General features: G+C 37.9%; 1 protein-coding gene across 3 annotated transcripts in view; it reads right to left on the minus strand.

Annotated features, from left to right (window-relative positions):
* Positions 1-17,324, minus strand: part of TPX2 (TPX2 microtubule nucleation factor) — a 57,954-nt gene that overhangs the window by 8,372 nt on the left and 32,258 nt on the right. For all 3 annotated transcript variants that reach the window (XM_082358822.1, XM_082358820.1, XM_082358821.1), the window contains exons 7-14: positions 17,110-17,238; positions 15,431-15,552; positions 14,310-14,461; positions 12,929-13,100; positions 10,783-10,921; positions 9,743-9,959; positions 1,398-1,493; positions 208-384 (exon numbers count right to left, since the gene is read on the minus strand). In XM_082358822.1, the coding sequence (XP_082214948.1) occupies positions 208-384; positions 1,398-1,493; positions 9,743-9,959; positions 10,783-10,921; positions 12,929-13,100; positions 14,310-14,461; positions 15,431-15,552; positions 17,110-17,238 (1,204 nt within the window). The remainder of the gene's footprint in view (positions 1-207; positions 385-1,397; positions 1,494-9,742; positions 9,960-10,782; positions 10,922-12,928; positions 13,101-14,309; positions 14,462-15,430; positions 15,553-17,109; positions 17,239-17,324) is intronic.

A 17,324-nucleotide genomic window follows, 5' to 3' on the forward strand; every position in this document is an offset into this window, starting at 1 on the left:
AATAACTAGCAGCATGATCATGGGCAAGTCACTTAAGCTCCTTGTGCCAGAATGGTTATTTAAATTACTTGCCCTATTTATACTTCATAAGGCTCTTAGAGGGATCAAAGGAAGTCAGTGATTTATAGTTAAAAGTGCAACATAAAAGATTACCTTTGAGGGATCAAAGAATAGTACTATGCTACTTGCAGAAATGGAAACACCTACCTCCCCTTTCTGCAGTTCTTTTATTTTCTTCTCCTTCTGTAACTGACGTTCTTTGTCTCGAGAATCAAAAGAGAAAGGGCATATTTCCACAGTTCTCCCCACTGGGATTTGGGGCTTAAAAGGCATTCCAAAATATGGCACAGGTTGAGCTCTTATCGCTACTGGCTCCTCCTCTTCCTAAAGAAAAAAATGCAGTTTAGAAACAAGATTCCTCACTCTCGCTCACCTCCTCTGAATGTGGAGTCAGAAGACGTTATATAAGAGAAGTCATTAATTAAGGCAAGTCACTCAACCCTTAGCTTCTTAGCTTCCTTTTCTATCAAAGAGGGGTATCTACCAACTCTCAGGGGTGAAACCAGTGTGAAAGCATTTGATAAACTAACACAATTACTCTTAAAGGATCTAAAATTTTTCACAGGAAGGTTGTAAAAACTAAATGAGATCAAACAGTTTGAATAAAATGAAGAAAAGTACTAACCAAGCATATACCTTGGCCTCGTCTTTGACCCAGGCTTCAGACTCCACTAACACATGTGACTGGGAGTATTCCCAGTTGCCAAACCCAGAATAGGACCAAGTAAGTTGATTGCATTCAAGCTGGTAACATAAGATTACTGTGTATTTTAGTTTCAAATGAACCTATAAAAAGGCTTATGCCTGAGATCTGCTGTAAAATTACCCTAACTCTGGATATTTATAGATAAAATGGGGGATGTAACAAGAAACTAGCCTGATCAATGACAGTTTATATATTCCAACTTCATGAACCACCACCACACAGTCACCTTTGCAACCCTTGGATTAATGGAGACAGTTAAGGACAGGGTGGATGTAACTGCTTAGTATGAATTTTAAAAGTCCCTCACTGAATGGTGACAATAGCTGGGGCAAAATAGAGTATAGGTCTTGGGAACTTTTGATCCACGTTACAACAGGGTGATTTCCAATGCAACAGAAACAAACATAACTCCAATAAGTTACAACCAGTTACCACTGAAAGCCAAAAGATTCATACCCTTACTAACTACTTTGTTCTTGGAAGAGCAAAAACAGATGATCAATCATTCATACCCATTGTTAAGACAACTCCAGACAAGAGTGATGGCCTTTGTATTCCGCTAAGTTTAAGAAAGAATAATGCTTAGAATGATTATGTAGAAGGAGTAGAAACCCCCATCCCAGGGAATCACCTCATCTTCTTTGGTGGGCATTCTGATTCTGTTCTTCAGAGCAAAGGCCGGTGACTTGGGGACAGTGATTGGAAGTACTTTCTTTTCAGGAACACCCTGGAAAGAGTAAGCAACTCACTTAGATATCCTAGAACAATCTCTACTAGGCTGTGTGATGAGATCAATCCCTTTCTTAGAAGTTCACATATCAGGAATCAAAAAAAGCTAGTTATTTCAGTATGTTGTTAACTTATCCAACTAAGACTGGTATGTATTAACGCTCCAAAGGTGGATTAACATGACAGAAGAACAGCAAATAACAAAAACATTGTTTGAGTTGTATATTCAACAAAAATAGGATTCATCAAAATCTTTTTTGGTATTTATGAAAAACACTACAAAATAAACTGTCAATATTTTATTGTTTCTCTCCCATTTTATACCCCACTCCCTTAAAAACAAAATCAAAAAGGACTTCCAAATGTTATCTAGGAACAGAATAGATACTGTCCATTCTCTTAAACCTATTCCACATACTCTAAAATAAGAACTTATATTTAAAAATATTAACCTCAAAAGGCAAATGGAAAAAAGTACTGGGCAAGGGCTAGCTTAATTTCCTTTTGCCAAATAACTGGACAAAGAACAAGCAGTTTACAAAGATATACAAGAGGTTCAATCTCAATAACTTCTAAAAATATAAAGTAAAATAAGGTATTTTTCACCTATAAGACTGAGTAATAATTAAAAGACTGGTTAATACCAGTGTTGGTAGGTGAAGAGAAATGGGCACTCCTATACAGTTGGGTAAGGTACAGGGCACAAATTGGTACAACCTTTAGGAATTAGCTACTAAATCTTTAAATGGTCATACTCTTTCACCCAATATTACATCTCTAGTATTTGATCTCTAGTTTAGTTTTTAGGTATATTTCAATACAGCATTTTTAAATTTAAATGAATAAAAAAATTGCAAATAACCCTATTATCTATCAAAAAAGAACTGGCTAAATCCTTTCTTAAATTGTGGTACATAACTAATTGTGGTACATGACTAATAAGAACCTACTGTATAGCACAGGGAACTCTACTCAATACTCTGTAATGATCTATATGGGAAAAGAATCTAAAAAAAGAGTGGCTATATGTATATGTATAACTGATTCTCTTTGCTGTACAGCAGAAACACAACATTGTAAATCAACTATACTCCAATAAAAAATAATTTTAAAAAATTGTGGTACATCCACACAATAGAATATTATACAGTCATCAAAAAGAAGAAAATAAATCTTTATTACTGACAGAACAGTATTCATAATATTGAAGGGGGAGGGACAAGTTGCTGAAACAAAAAATATTATTATTAAATATTATTTCTGTGTGTTTTTAAGATGTCTTTTAAGAAAAACAAATATATGATATCACTTATATGTGGGATCTAATTTTTTTAAATGATATAAACGAACTTACTTACAAAACAGAAAGACTCACAGATCTTGAAAACAAACTTATGGTTATCAAAGGGTGGTGGGGACAGGGATAGGAGCTGGGGATTAACACACACACACTACTATATATAACATCAATAATCAACAAGGACCTACTGTATAGCACAGGGAACTCTAAATATTCTGTTAATAACCTATATAGGAAAAGAATCTGAAAAAGAATAATCTATGTATAACAGAATCACTTTGCTGTACACCTGAAACTAACACAACACTGTAAATCAACTATACTCCAAAAAAATGTATTTAAATAAATTAACTGAATTAAATTTTTAAAAGATACTTGCACATATACTAAAAAAATAAAATAAAATGTATATATAATTAATCTAAGCATAGAAAATAAAATATGGAAAGAACACCAAGCTGTTAACTCTCACATCTCTTTGAGGGTAGATTAAAAGAGGGATTTAATTTCTATATTCCTTAATTCTAATACATTCAACTCCTCCAAAGATTTTTTTCCTCCTTTGTGATTCCAAAACACTGCCAACATCTCAAATCTTTTCAGACTGAATTATGTATACCATACTATGCACATCATTCAAAACTAACATAATTCTAACTCTCATAGAGTTTACACTATCATGAATCTGGCAATTAACCCTAACTGCAAAATGGTATCTCTAGGGCTACCGTCCTGCACGAAGTGTATGACCAGATCAATTTTAAAAAATCAAAACAACCTTGAGACATCCTCAGTAACTCCTTATTTCTTATACCCACATCCATATGCTGGCCCCGTCAGCTCTCTATTCTGCTTCCTCTCTAACTCTTCACTGTCATGACACAGGCCACATCATCTATTGCCTGTACCATTCCACTAGCCTTCTAGCAGTCCTTCAGCTTCTCTCATTCCACCAGTCCATCTTCTTAGAGTCAGAAGATCTGATGTTACTTCCTGACTTAAAATTCCTTAATGGCTCCTACTGCCTACCTACAACAGTATAACATATTCCTTGGCATGAAGTACAAGGTGTTTCATAATTTGGAACCCTGCCTGACTTTCCAGGCATATCTCTTGCCTCTCTTTAGGCATCACCCTCCATCCACAATGAACTACTGACAGCTGCCAAAATTTAACACTGGTTCTCATCGCAATACCTCTGCTTGTGCTCTCTCAGAAATGCTCTGGCTGCTTGGAAGCATCTAACCCTTCTTTTCAAGCCTCCACTAAAGCATCTCCTCTCTGATAAAACCCTTCAATAGATCGCTCCACTCCTCCAGACCTACTGATCCCACTCTCCCCTGTATATAGTCTATCATGGTACATATGAAACTTCATTGCACTTGTTTATTTAGGTATTCATCTCCTCCTGCTAACCTATGAGTGCTTTGAGAGTGGGGACTGTTATTCCATCAACCCCTAATACCTAACACAGACCTTAGCAAGCATAAGGCATTCAGGGAATGTTTGTTGAATGAATACAGTAAGCATGAGTAACAGAATTTATACCTTGGACTTGAAGCCTCTTGGACTCTAATTTATACCCTGGGAGACTTCTTAATCCCAACAATGCTGCAACTGCTCCAAACATGTTTGGAATATCTTTCTTGGAGTGGCCTTCAAAGCCAGTTTTAGGGCCATGCAAGGCAATTGCTCAATCTTTACTTTTAATTAAGCAAAATTGTTTCCACCTCTATTATTTTAGACAACTCAGAAGTTTTAGTTCCCAATGACTTTAGACCAGCCCCTAAGAGCAAATTAATCTTTAAAATATGAAGACTTGCCATTGTTGAAGAGATCCAAAAGACTGTGCCACAGGATCCAAGACCAGTGGCTTTTCCAAAATGCTTTCTACAATATCAATCTTTGGAAAGAATTAATAAACTCTCAAGGTGACCACTGTAAAGGGAATGCTCATTCTGCTGTGAAAGTTCTCATACATTTCCTAAAGAAAACCAGAATCACTAGTATAGTAAAATTTAATACAGCAGAACTTGTCATCAGAGTGACAAAAGTCTATGAAATGGGTTTTCAAATAATGCTTGCCAGAAAACGACAACAAAAATCTATTGTTCTACAACATCCTAGACACCTGTGGACACCAGCCTGTAGCTCGAACACAGCCAAGGATATGCGGTAATGGGAAGTACACTGAGCAAGGAGTCAAGAGGTCTGTTTTAGCCCGGCTCTGATTCCAGTCTGTACAACCTGTATAACATGAGATAGCCTTTTAGTCCTTGGTTTTTTTCCTTTCATAAAATATAGTAATTGAAATAAGTATCTGAGGACTCAAGTTTTTAAAGTAATGCTGCTTTTCCTATTTTTCCCCTCTCTCTGCATCCTCCCAACAGATGTGCATTTTAAAAGAAATCTCTAATAAGTAAGCCATGAAAGAGATATTTACGAGTAGGATCAATCCTCATAATTACTTGGGGGAGAGGGAAAGGTGATTTATGAAAATCAACCTTGCAGCAACTATTTATCCACACCCCATCTCCACTGCAATCAAAGCCAATAGGGGGCTCAATCAGAAATAAAGAAAAAGACATTGGGTTTCTAGAGACAGAGAAGGCTTCCTGTTTTATTATTTTAAGGTTTTTTAGTTATAAGCTCCTTGAGGGCAGCGATATTGCCATTTGCATTCCTTTGCATTCTCCACAGCACCTACAAGAAGTAGTAATTGTTCAATGAACATATGTTGATTAGCATTACTGTCCTTATTTGTTTACATGTCAATCTGTTCTCCCAGACTGTGAAAGCTTTGAGGACAAAGGCTGTGCCTAATTCCATTTGAATTCCCAGTGTCTAACATAGGCTGGTGCACTTCAGCTTGTACTGCTGCTCATGCAGTTACCCTATATTGCAGTGCCCATGCTGTGATGCTTAGGTGCTGGGGAAACAGGAGTGAACAGTACAGATATACATGGTCCCTGCTATCAGGGAGTTCACATTCTAGTGGAGGAAAGAGACAATGAAAAAGTAACAAATCAAGTATTTCCTGATTTTCACAAGTGCTCTGAAGAAACCCAACAGAATGTGGAGCTGAAGGATAATGGGGGAAACTCTGAAAGGAAGCTGAGGGAAAGTATCTCTAAAGAGGTGATACATGGTTAGAAGTGGGCAATGTGGGTGGACAGATGACACATTTTGGAAAAGCAGCCCAGGATGGGGGATGGGATGTTAGGGGTGAGCACTTCTCCCTAAGGCAGGATATGCCCCCAAGTGCCCTGGGACAAGTTCTCAGGCCTGTCCCAGAGCAATTAGATTACCATGAAGCAATGTTATATCTCAGGGAGTATGAAAAAAAAAAAATATTTTTTTAAAGCCTGCTGGTCTCCCCAAGTCCCTAAAATGTTGCTGCTAAAATTACTCACTGGAGAGCACAAGAAACACCGTAAGGACACATGGAAAGAGAGCTTCAGCACCAGGGGACACGGATGGGGACAACAGTGGCAGACAGACAGGTGCATTCGGACTCTGGGAGGCAGGCTCTTCTGCTGCCTGAGAGTCCAACACTAGAAGTTAAGACACGTAACCTCAGTTCTGCCACCAACTTTTAAAAACGTTTCTGTGGGCAAGCCACATTCTTCTTTCAAAGCCTCCCTTTCTAAAAAATGAAGAGAGTGGAAGGGAATAAATACATCTTTGCCTCCTTTTATGCTTTGCTTCTCTAGAATCCAAAAGTTGAAGTGATGTCACTGGAAATTTCAGTAGGGAGAGAGCTGCAAAGAGCCGGCATCAAACTCAAAAACTGCATTTGCCAAAATAAACAATGATAACAGCATTGTGGGGTAGAATAACAGTGTTTAAGGAGATGACAGGTTCAAATCCTGGTTCTGCATACTAGACACCTCTCAGCATCTCTTTCCTCATCTGAAAAGTAGGGTTAAAAATAGAACATTATCTCTTAAGAGTTGTTATGAGAAATAAATAAGATAATCTGCACAAAACACTCAGTACAACGTAAGCATGCAATAGTTATTACTATTAACAACATGACTGCTTACTGTGTGTCAGACACTAAGGTCTTCATCAGGGCTCTCTCTAATCTATGCTGCCCCTAACAAAGCAAAATTCCAGGGGTGGAGCCCGGAAATCTGTTTATATAATAAAATCCCAGAGGATTCTGAGAACCAGTTGGATTTGGCAATCACTTCCCTACAGCATACCATAACCATTCAGCAGCACCTAACATACTTACCTAGTGTTTTGCTCATCTGTTTATCCAGAATTCTCAACAAGGCCTTACCTGGTACAATGCTACTCTAAGTTCTCACTTAACTCCTAATGAACTCTAGTCACCCTTCCCCACTTACCACTTCACCCCAACATTTCCAAAGTACAACAAACTGCCAAACCAATTTCCTAAATCAGTGTTTCTAAAAATGGAGTTCAGGTAATACTGGTGATATGGAAAAGGATGTTAGGTAGGATGTAGACCATGTTTTTTTAAAAAATAATCACGAATTTTCCTAAGAACCTTTCAGTTTAAAAGGTACCTTCTATTTTAACACAAGAGCATGGACCCTGGAACCATATTCAGATCGCAGCTCTCCCACTGGCTAGTTTGTGATCTTGGGCAAGTTATCTAACCTCTACAAAACAGACTGAAAATAGTATCTACAGTGTTTACTTCATAGGGTTGTTATGAGAATTAAGTAAGTTATCATATAAAGAGCTTAGAATAAAACTTAGCACATAAGCTTTATAGAAGTATTAGCTATTATTGTTGTTATTCATGGCAAAAAGTACTGATTTTCCATTTACATAATGATTTAAATGTTCCCCTTAAAATTACTTTTAAAATGAGTTGATGATTTTAAGAATATATAAAGTCAATTAAAGTCAATATTGGTATATGAGATACAAAGAATACAGTAAAAATCGAGAGGGTGATAGGTAAATTAAATAAAAAACAAAAAACTTATAGCAGGGAGAAAAGCCAGGAGCTTGGAGAAAAAGATGTTATTAAAAGCAAGGTGCCAAATGCACGTTACAGAAGCCTCATGGAAGTCATTTCTCTTTTCTGGGTCTTGGGTTTCTGATGTGTAAAATGAAAACATTGAGCCCTTCTGGGTCTAGGATTCTGAGGTCTGCATACAAACTACAGTTCCCTTGTTGTATTCAGAACAATTTCCTCACCAGGTAATGACAAAGAAGGCACAGCTCTTGGAGACTAATCACTTGAGTGGGCAGAGGTTTCTTAAAAGTTTGTGTAACAGAGTCTGGCCTATCATACGTATGCATCACAGCAAAAAAGAAAAAAGAAAGAAAAAGAGAAAAAGAAAAAAGAAAAGCATTGTGAATAGAAAAGAGGTCTCATGTGCAGAAAGTTCTCAAATTGAAAGAAGATATCGGGGAGGGAAGAGAGGAAGAACCATTCGTAAGCATCATCATGCTTTTTTTAAAGCCTGGAAAATATAACTTCAGATTGCTTCTGAATTAGTGCTAAGAAAATAAACAAAACTAAATATCCAGTCAAAGGTAATACAGTTGTCCCTCAGTATCCTGAGGGAATTGATTCCAGGACCCCCAAAGATACCAAAATTCAAAGATGCTCAAGTCCTTTACATTGGTGTAGTATGTACATATAACCTATGCACATCCTCCTGTATACTTTAAGTCATCTCTAGATTACTTATAATACCTAATACAAAGTAAATGCTATGTAAATAGCTGCCTGAGAGCAGCAAATTCAAGTTTTGCTTTTTGGAACTTTCTAGTTTTTTTCCTGAATATTTTCAATCCATGGTTAGTTAAATCTGCAGATACATAACCTATGGGTAAGGAGGGCCAACTGTATATTGGTGCAAAGTTTCACTTAAAACCATGGGGACCCTAAAGGATAAGCAAAAAGAAAGAGGATGGGAAAACAGTTCTTAGTACCTGGACATAAGGCAATCCAAACTGGGAGGAGGATGTTTCCCCATCTGCCTGGAAATATACCTGAAAACCATCTTTGCACTTATGCAGGTGCTGAACTCCATTACTTCTTCTCTGACTGTGGCATCTCTTCTTGATTGTATATTTTCTCTAAAATCATGACTGTGAGCCCATCATCAAACTACAACCCACTTCTCTAATCTAGGTTCCAGGTGCTTCTCTTGATATACTTCTTTTCTCCAGCTTAAATGACCCATTTACAGTTCCCAGTAGCCGCCCCATGCTTTCCACCTTTGGACTTTTTTTATGTTACTCCCACTGCCTGGAACGCTCGGCCAGTCCATTTCATCTGCATTTCTACAAGTCCAAATTCCACCATAGAGTGAAGAGGCAATATAATGAAGTGTTAAGGTCACAAACTCTGGAGCCACAGTGCCTGAATTCTTATACTTATTCCACTACTTACCAGCTGAGTACTCTAGGAATGCTATTTAACCTCTCTGTGCCTCAAGTGCCTCATCTGAAACTGGTGAGAATTAGAGTAGACAACCTGAAGGGGTTCTGATCAAAATGAATGGGTTAATATACAAAAAGGGCTTGAAGCAGTGTCTGGCACATAGTGAAAGTGTCAGCTAGCATGACAGTAACGACAGGAAGATGACGATGATGAGGACGACTACTATACATTGCCAAGGCTCAGATCAAATGCTCCCTCCTCCACAAAGCATTCCCTGAACCTTCTATCTGGAAGAAATCATTATCTCCTTTGAATACTTATAGCACTTTTAACTGTCACCTCTCTAGGAGCACTTCTGTCACTCTTTATATTATTTATACCTATACTGTATCCCTTACTGGACTTTAAGTTTCCTGAGAGCAAAATCCACCTCTGACATGTCTCTTTATCACCCACAGCTCCTAATATGATGCCCTGATCACGTATCTACTCAAACATTTGTGAATGGGTGGATCTGTGGTCATGAGCAGGGCACTTCTGCCAGCTCGCAGAGCCTCCCCACTCTTACCACAACATCTTCCAAGATCTTAGTAGGGCAGGGCCTAGAATGAAATTCAAAGTGTTCATCCTCCAATTTCTTCTTTGACTCTCGCTCCTGGATCCTCTTCTCAATTTCCAAATCAAAGCCAATAGGCTGAGTGGATGGCTTCACAGGCGGTTTCTTAGGCAAGATGGGCCCACCTTCAAGAATTCTGGGATCAAGTTCCTGTGCTTTGAATTTGTATCTGTAAGGTGAGAGTTTAAGTGACAACCACAAAAAATATTTTTTTAATAAAATGAAAACTACATAAACAACAAAGTAGGCCAAAACCAGAAAAATAATACTCATTAAAATTACCCATCATGCACAGCAAAATTTCAACTCTCTTCATAGCCATTATCTCTACCTCTAGAGCAAAGAATAAATGAGACAGTCTAATATTCCCATCACTTTAAAGATTGGGGTCTCTCTGCAAGAGGAAACTCCCCCTTTTAAAAAGAAGTAAAAGAAGGGGACTTCCCTGGTGGTCCAGTGGTTAAGACTCCGAGCTCCCAATGCAGGGGGTCCAGGTTTGATCCCTGATCAGGGAACTAGATCCCGCATGCCACAACTAAAAGAGCCCTCATGCTGCAACTAAGACGTGGTGCAGCCAAATAAATAAATAACTTTTTTTAGAAAAAGGAAGTACAAGAAGGAAGAAAGACGAATACAGGAGACAAACTCTAGCTCTAATCACATTAAGTTCCAGTTCCCTCCACTGATAACAGCTGTAACAATCCCTTGGGTAGCCATAAAAGGGTGAGATCTACCTAAACTAACCTCAGAGGACACTCCTTATTGGAGTTCTCCCACTGCAACCTCCACAATAGTGTTTTACCAGTTTACACTCCAGGACAGCTCCATATTCCCACTTTCAATCCTTTCATCACAGTGCCAAGGCAGAGCCTGTAGCTCAAATGCCATAATTCCCAAAGCAAGAAAAATAGTTAACTGTCCCCCTTACAGAACTGAAAAGAAAGTAGGCACGTTCTTGGAACTCCTCCTCAAACACTGGCAGTGAAACTTACTGCTGCAGTTTCTCGAGCTCCTCAGCCTCCTGCTCCGCTGCACTTTTGCAGGTCACAGGTCTTGCACGCTGTTTGGTTTGCAGCACAGGAGTCTGTGGGTCTCTGCATATCTTGGCCACAGATTTGGAGGGTAACAGAGCTGTAAACCGAGATCACGGACATTCACTTAGCTCTCCAAGACCCCGTTTACCTGTAGGTGCTGACTCAGCTAGGCAGCCCAGAGATGCCAAACCACAGAGTGGCTGGCCCTCTACACTCAGCTCAGCTCATGTCAGTCAATCTGATAAACATTCAGTCCCTTCTCCCCTATCACTCTTTACTGAAGAGTATGATGAAGGTAGCCCTTGGGTAAACTCTGCTATCATCTTCTGAATCTGAAATCCATTTACGTCTGATGGATTCCTTTTCACTGCACAGGCCTGTACTGACTTTCTAGTGACAGTGCCAACTATTTTGCTTGTTATTGACAAATAAGATTTTCACTTATTCCAGCTTTAAAATAAGGCCTTTCTAAAGACCAAGTAATAACTCCCGATATTATGAATTCCCTAAAAGTGTCTACATCAAAACATCAAGACCACCTCTCACAGAAAGTCAAATGGAAAAAGTAAGAAAAAACTACGTCAAAGCATCAGTATTAAGATCATCACCACCACTCATAGAAAATATTGATTTATCTGGCCAGGAGCAACCTTGTCAATTTTCATAATTACATAGAATGAATCCTCTAATTTAGACCTTATTACCTAACAGTGGGAGATGGAAACCAAATCTACTTATTTTAGAAATAAGCCAGCCTTCAAGTATACATATAACTATTTTTGAGCTATAACAGTACAAAGTTTTAAATAAAAATTGCAGAAAATAATTTTTCTATTTGCCAGGACCAAGATTCTAAGAGAAATGTATATAAGACTCTAACAGTCATGTATTATTTGGAAAGTCATGGTTAATATTTACATTTCCATTAGAATAAAGAAGACATTTCATTATTTTCATAATATAAAATCTGACAAATGGTTACTAGAACATAATAACAATATTAGGAAATGCTGTCCTTAAAGGAATTCATCTGGCTACCTAACATAGCACTAAACAGTGCCTATGCAAAGGCAGAAAAAATTTAGAAACCTTCAAAGTCAAAACAAAAGGATTCTGCTTTATCCAGAATACTACCCTACACTCTTGACAACTATTGTATACCACACCTCCACTCCTCAAACTTCTTTACCTTCTTTTCGTAGGAATTATTTTCATAAAGATAGATGCTGCTAGATTAGATTACTCTTATCTGTTCACCACCAAATCTACAAACTCACCAGCACAAAAATATACAATGGAGAAAAGACAGCCTCTTCATGGTACTGGCACAAAAACAGAAATATAGATCAAACTCAGCAGCATCTGCACCCATTGCTCTCTTCCACCCTCCTTTCAAAGAACAATCACTCCACTTGTGCTAAGTATCCCTCTCCTACCAGCCTGCACAGGGACTTAATCATCGGTTATCTCTTTTCTCTCCTCTATCTTCATCTTCTTTCCCTGCTAAGGACTTCTCAGCATATAGACCTAGACCTGCTCTCCCTATCTCGCACCTCCCTTGATTCTTGCATCTCCCTCCACATGCACAGCACTTACCATAATCTGTAATGATCTATTTGTTTATCTGTCTCACTGAATTAGAAACTTGATGTTGAGTAGCACCAAGTCTGTTTTGCTCACCTCTATACTCCCTACACCACACAGAGTGTCTGCTTTGTAGTGGTAAAACATTTATTGAATTGCTGAACAAAAAGCACACAACCTTAAGTGAATGGAATGCTTTCATTTTCTGTAGGTGAGTAAATGTACACTGACACATGGTAAAGATAGCCTTGATGTGTAATGACATCTCAGGTTAACTTAATTCCCCTTGGCCAATTATTGATCAGGAGGATCAAGGTGGTTGATGGGTATAAGTGGACAGATAGCTGGGTGGTTTGAGAAATGCTCAACTATGTATACATTTGTTGTCTGCGTATAGGAACATGTCATGCTTTAGTTCAAAAGTGAGGATTTCAACTAAAGGCAAATTTGCGCCTAAGATGTAAGGAAAGGGAATTCTAGGGGAGGCTCCAGCCAGGTATGATACTGGAAAGAAACTTACTAATATCATCCTTCTTGCTCCTCAAGTGATATCTGTTAGGGGTTCGTTTATGGAAGGCTTCAACCTGCTGTGCAAGGGGCACATACGTAGAAGCCGTCTCACCAAATGTTCTTTTCTTTCCCTGGGACAGGTTGAAAGGCATAACAATGGTGCATCCCTTAGTCACTCGGGCCTGAAAAGAAAGAAGTTGTTCCCCAAATGAAGTGTTATGGAAGAGCTCAGATCTACCACAAGCCATAAACTCAGTACAAAGGATCAAAAGAAAAAGGGCCTGTGTAAAGCCAAGATGATTATTCTTCTTAAGTTGTCAGTCCTTGAGCAAGGGTTATAAACAGTCTATTCCCATCTTTTAAAAAGGGGGAGAGGGGAATTCCCTGGCGGTCCAGTGGTTAGGACTCTGTGCTTCCACTGCAGGAGGCGCGGGTTCAATCCCTGGTTGGGGAACTAAGATCCCACAAGCCACACAGCGTGGCCAAAAAAATTTAAAAATAAAAATAAAAATAAAATAAAAAGGGGGAGAAAGCATCTAGCCTTTAACAAATTATCTGTTCTGTAAGAGTACATAAGGTGATTTTTCCCAAGCATGTTAATGTTTTGAAGCAATCAAGAGCAAGTTTTCTTAGAAGCAAAAAAAGCTGCAAAGGTATCCCATCCCCAGTCCCATTTAAAAATTTTTAATTGGGCTTCTGGATCTGAATCAGGTCAGGCAGCTGCCTGAATCAAATTCTCTCCACACATCCTACCAAAAACTGACTGATGAAGAAGCCTACACTTTGGGTCATTAATTTTGATAAAATTGGTCTCTGATTGGAAACAAAATTCTTCAAGGACTTACGTCCCAAAGGAAGAAGCACAACCCCAGGATTTAAGACTGCAAAGCACTGACTTCAACAAGTGATGATGGTGACTGCAAATGCAAGGAGAAATTCTTAGTGCTAGCATTTTTATTTAGGATTGTTACTGTTTTTGTTAGTGCTCTGGTAACAAAACTGGATTTGAGTGGTCTGCCCCAATCCCATTTTCCCCATAAACCCTGTTATATTTTGCACACAACTTTGCAGACATAAGATTTTTTCAAAAATTTTGTAATAGCACAAGCTGTAACAAGCCTGTACCTATGATTTGCCACACATAATTCTATGTGTTTTGTGTACATTCTCAATTCAGTTTTCACAGCAACTTGATAAGATGCTTCCCAGAGACATAGAGTGATTTATCCAAGATTACACAGCTAACGGGGGCAAAGTGAGGATTTAGATCTATCTTAACTCAAAAACATATGCTTCTCTCAATTATATTATTGTAAGTAGTGACCACAAATACTACACCAGAATCCTCACTGAATTATTGACAAGAATATTAATTTAGTCTATCAACTTACAGGAGATGGAGGATGCTTTCGCAGTTCAGATGTAAAGTTTACTTCCTTATACTCCTCCTGGTTCTTAGGATGTTGTTTGATTCGCTCATCTGTGAGGAAGTGGAAGTCAACTGATTTGGTTACCTGGCTCACTGATTTCTTCACAGGGAGCCCTGAGTGAGGAGCAGAGTAAAACACACAGATAATACTAAGAATAGAGAACATAAAATAAGTCTCCTTTTATCCAGTCCTTTTGGTATTTCTATTACCATGGATCTAACTTTGTTCACTCTCTACATACAAGCCAACACTTGAAACAGTCCTCAGGGACACCAATATATGTGCCTTATTCATTTAGTACTACTGGGTTTGAGGCCTTTCGGTCAGAGGCAAACTGTAATAAGGTAGCACAGGGGAGAAGAATCCCACCTCCCAGTTGTGGTCATAGCTCTGGAGACAGAGAAACTGGAATACTTTTGATAGGAAAAGCTATGAATTGACTTTAAAAGCACACTTAACTAAGCATCTCTAAGAGAGATACCCTATAAACTCCAGAGAGGCTTTTCAACCCAGTAAGCAGAGCTTCACAGCTTTGACTCCACCAATAATAATTATGCCAAAGCAAAGCAGAACTCTGATCCCTTCAGCTCTCTCAGTCATACTTTCCTCCACAACTACAACTGGATTCACTCAGCTGTCTTTTCCTCTGACTAGGATAAAATGGGAAGACAATAACAAAAAACTGGTCTGCCCAACTGCTCTATCTTCTGTCTCAATCCTAGTTCCTTCTTATTCTAATACAAAGAAGAAGAATTAGGAGAAAAAAGGAGGGAGGAATTAACTCCACTTAGAGAAATGAGGTAAGGACTCATGGAAAAAGGCCTCAAAAGATGGGTGTGACTTCTTCAGTTAGAGATGGAGAGGAACAGCATGCTCTAAGAAAGGACCAACATATGTAAAATGTTCTAGGGAATGATCACTGGGATATGAATGGTACCCATGTCCAGGTTTCTAAATAAACACATCTTTTTATGCTGACTACTGACCAAGAAAGACTTTTGTGCTTTAGAGACTTTGAAAACCCTACCAAGATTATGAGAAGCACCCCCTCATAAATCAGACTCAATCAGAACCAAGCTGACCTGCTCCTGCAAGAGCAAATTTCTTGAATTCTTCATTCTTTTTCCGCATCTCTACCACCTCTTGCTGCATTTTCATTCTCTTCTCCAACTCCTGCTCCTCAGTACTTTTTAGAATCTTCTGCCTAAAAGGCAAATCAGTAAAGGAGATGACAGAGGAGAGGAGAGGAGAGGAGAAAGTGACTCAGTGGTTAAAAAAATCTAAAGGCATTATATAGATTAGATTTTTAACCTGTGATAAAATAACCATCAAAACCAAAAAGTATTACCTAATAAATTGATATTAACTTAGATAACACTATGAAAAAAAGATACAAAATTTATTCTAAAATATTGAAAAAGTTTCTGAAAAAACAGCTAAAATAGACTATAGAAGATATTACAAAATATCCACAAATTTGACTATATAATGATTAACTTTTATGCCACAAGAAAAACTAAAACTAAAATACCAGTAGTAATATTTTCAACAAACATGGCAAGAGGTTAATATACATAAAATATATACTGTGATAGAGAGAACAGACTTAGGAGTAAAGCCAACCAGAATTCAAATCCCAACGCTGTTGTTTCATTTTCTGCCTATGTGATCTTGAGAAAACTATTTAACCTCTGTGAGCCTCAGTTTTCTCCAATATAAAATGGGTAATATGAATACTTGTTCTCACAGAATACTTGTGACTATTAAATCAGATAATGTTTCTGAAATACTGGACACATAGCAAAAGTTCAATTTAAAGTAGCCATTCTTAAAAAAATAATAACAATAAAATAAAGTAGCCATTCTTAGTAATGAGAACATCACTAAGACCACTTATAGATAAATAGAAAAGGAAACAGATGATTCACCCAAGAGGAACTTTGGAAAAGATGCTTACAATAATAGTTATACAATCTTGTCAGCAAACACATAAAAATTAAAATAATTTGATGCCATCAATATATCAGTTAAATCTGAAACAATTTTTAAAGTAAAAAAAATTCAATGCAGATGAGACTACAAGGAAATAAAAATATTCATTCAAAGTTGATGGCACTGTAAATTCACACATTCATTTTGGAACTAAAATTAGCAATAAATATCAATAGCCAGAAAACTGACCATAATCTTAGATCAAGGAATTTCTCTTTCCTTTTCCTGAGGAGACTACTCAAAGAAAAGGATCTGCCTGTAAAGATGTTCATTGATTCCTTGTAATAGTGAAAAATTGGAAACAGCATTTTCAACAGGAAGTAGTTAAATATAATTTGATAGAATGCTACCAATCTATCAAAAAAAGGGTAAATGTGAAGATTTTGTAGCAGTACAGAAAATAAAACAGTCTCATAGCGAGTGAATAAAGCAGAACCCAAAGATTGCTGATACACTGATTGTAAAAATATGTATTTTACTTGAGTAAAGTCCAGAAGGGAGCTTGGCAAAATAAAAACTGTTCAATTTCAGTAGTAAGAACCTTCACTAACTTTTTCCTTCTATGTTTCTTTTACGTTTGTTTTAATAGTTAATTTTTTTCAATCTGTAAGACTCAAGCACCCACAAGGACATAAAACAATTTACCTTACCATGGTTACGGCTTTCGGAGTTTCCCAAGCTCCATGTGCATCAAACAGACTGTGTAGATGTACCCATTTGTAATTTTACTCTACTGACTCTAAAGCTGAAATTCAGGATAGAATCATACCTTACAGGTGGGATACAAGGCACAGTATGTCTGCCCTTGGCTTTCTCTGGGGAAGACTCATTCTTTTCAGAAGTATCTTGATGAGCACTGCCTTCTTCCTCTTCCTCTGGCTTCTTTTTATTGTGAGAACTTGAGTTGAAAAGGACAAAAAATATTCTCTCAATTCCCTACAGCATATCCAGCTCTACCCTCCTCCCCAGATCTACCACACATGG

Source organism: Balaenoptera borealis (genome assembly GCF_965194805.1).
Source record: "Balaenoptera borealis genome assembly, chromosome: 16".
Classification (NCBI taxonomy): Eukaryota; Metazoa; Chordata; class Mammalia; order Artiodactyla; family Balaenopteridae; genus Balaenoptera; species Balaenoptera borealis.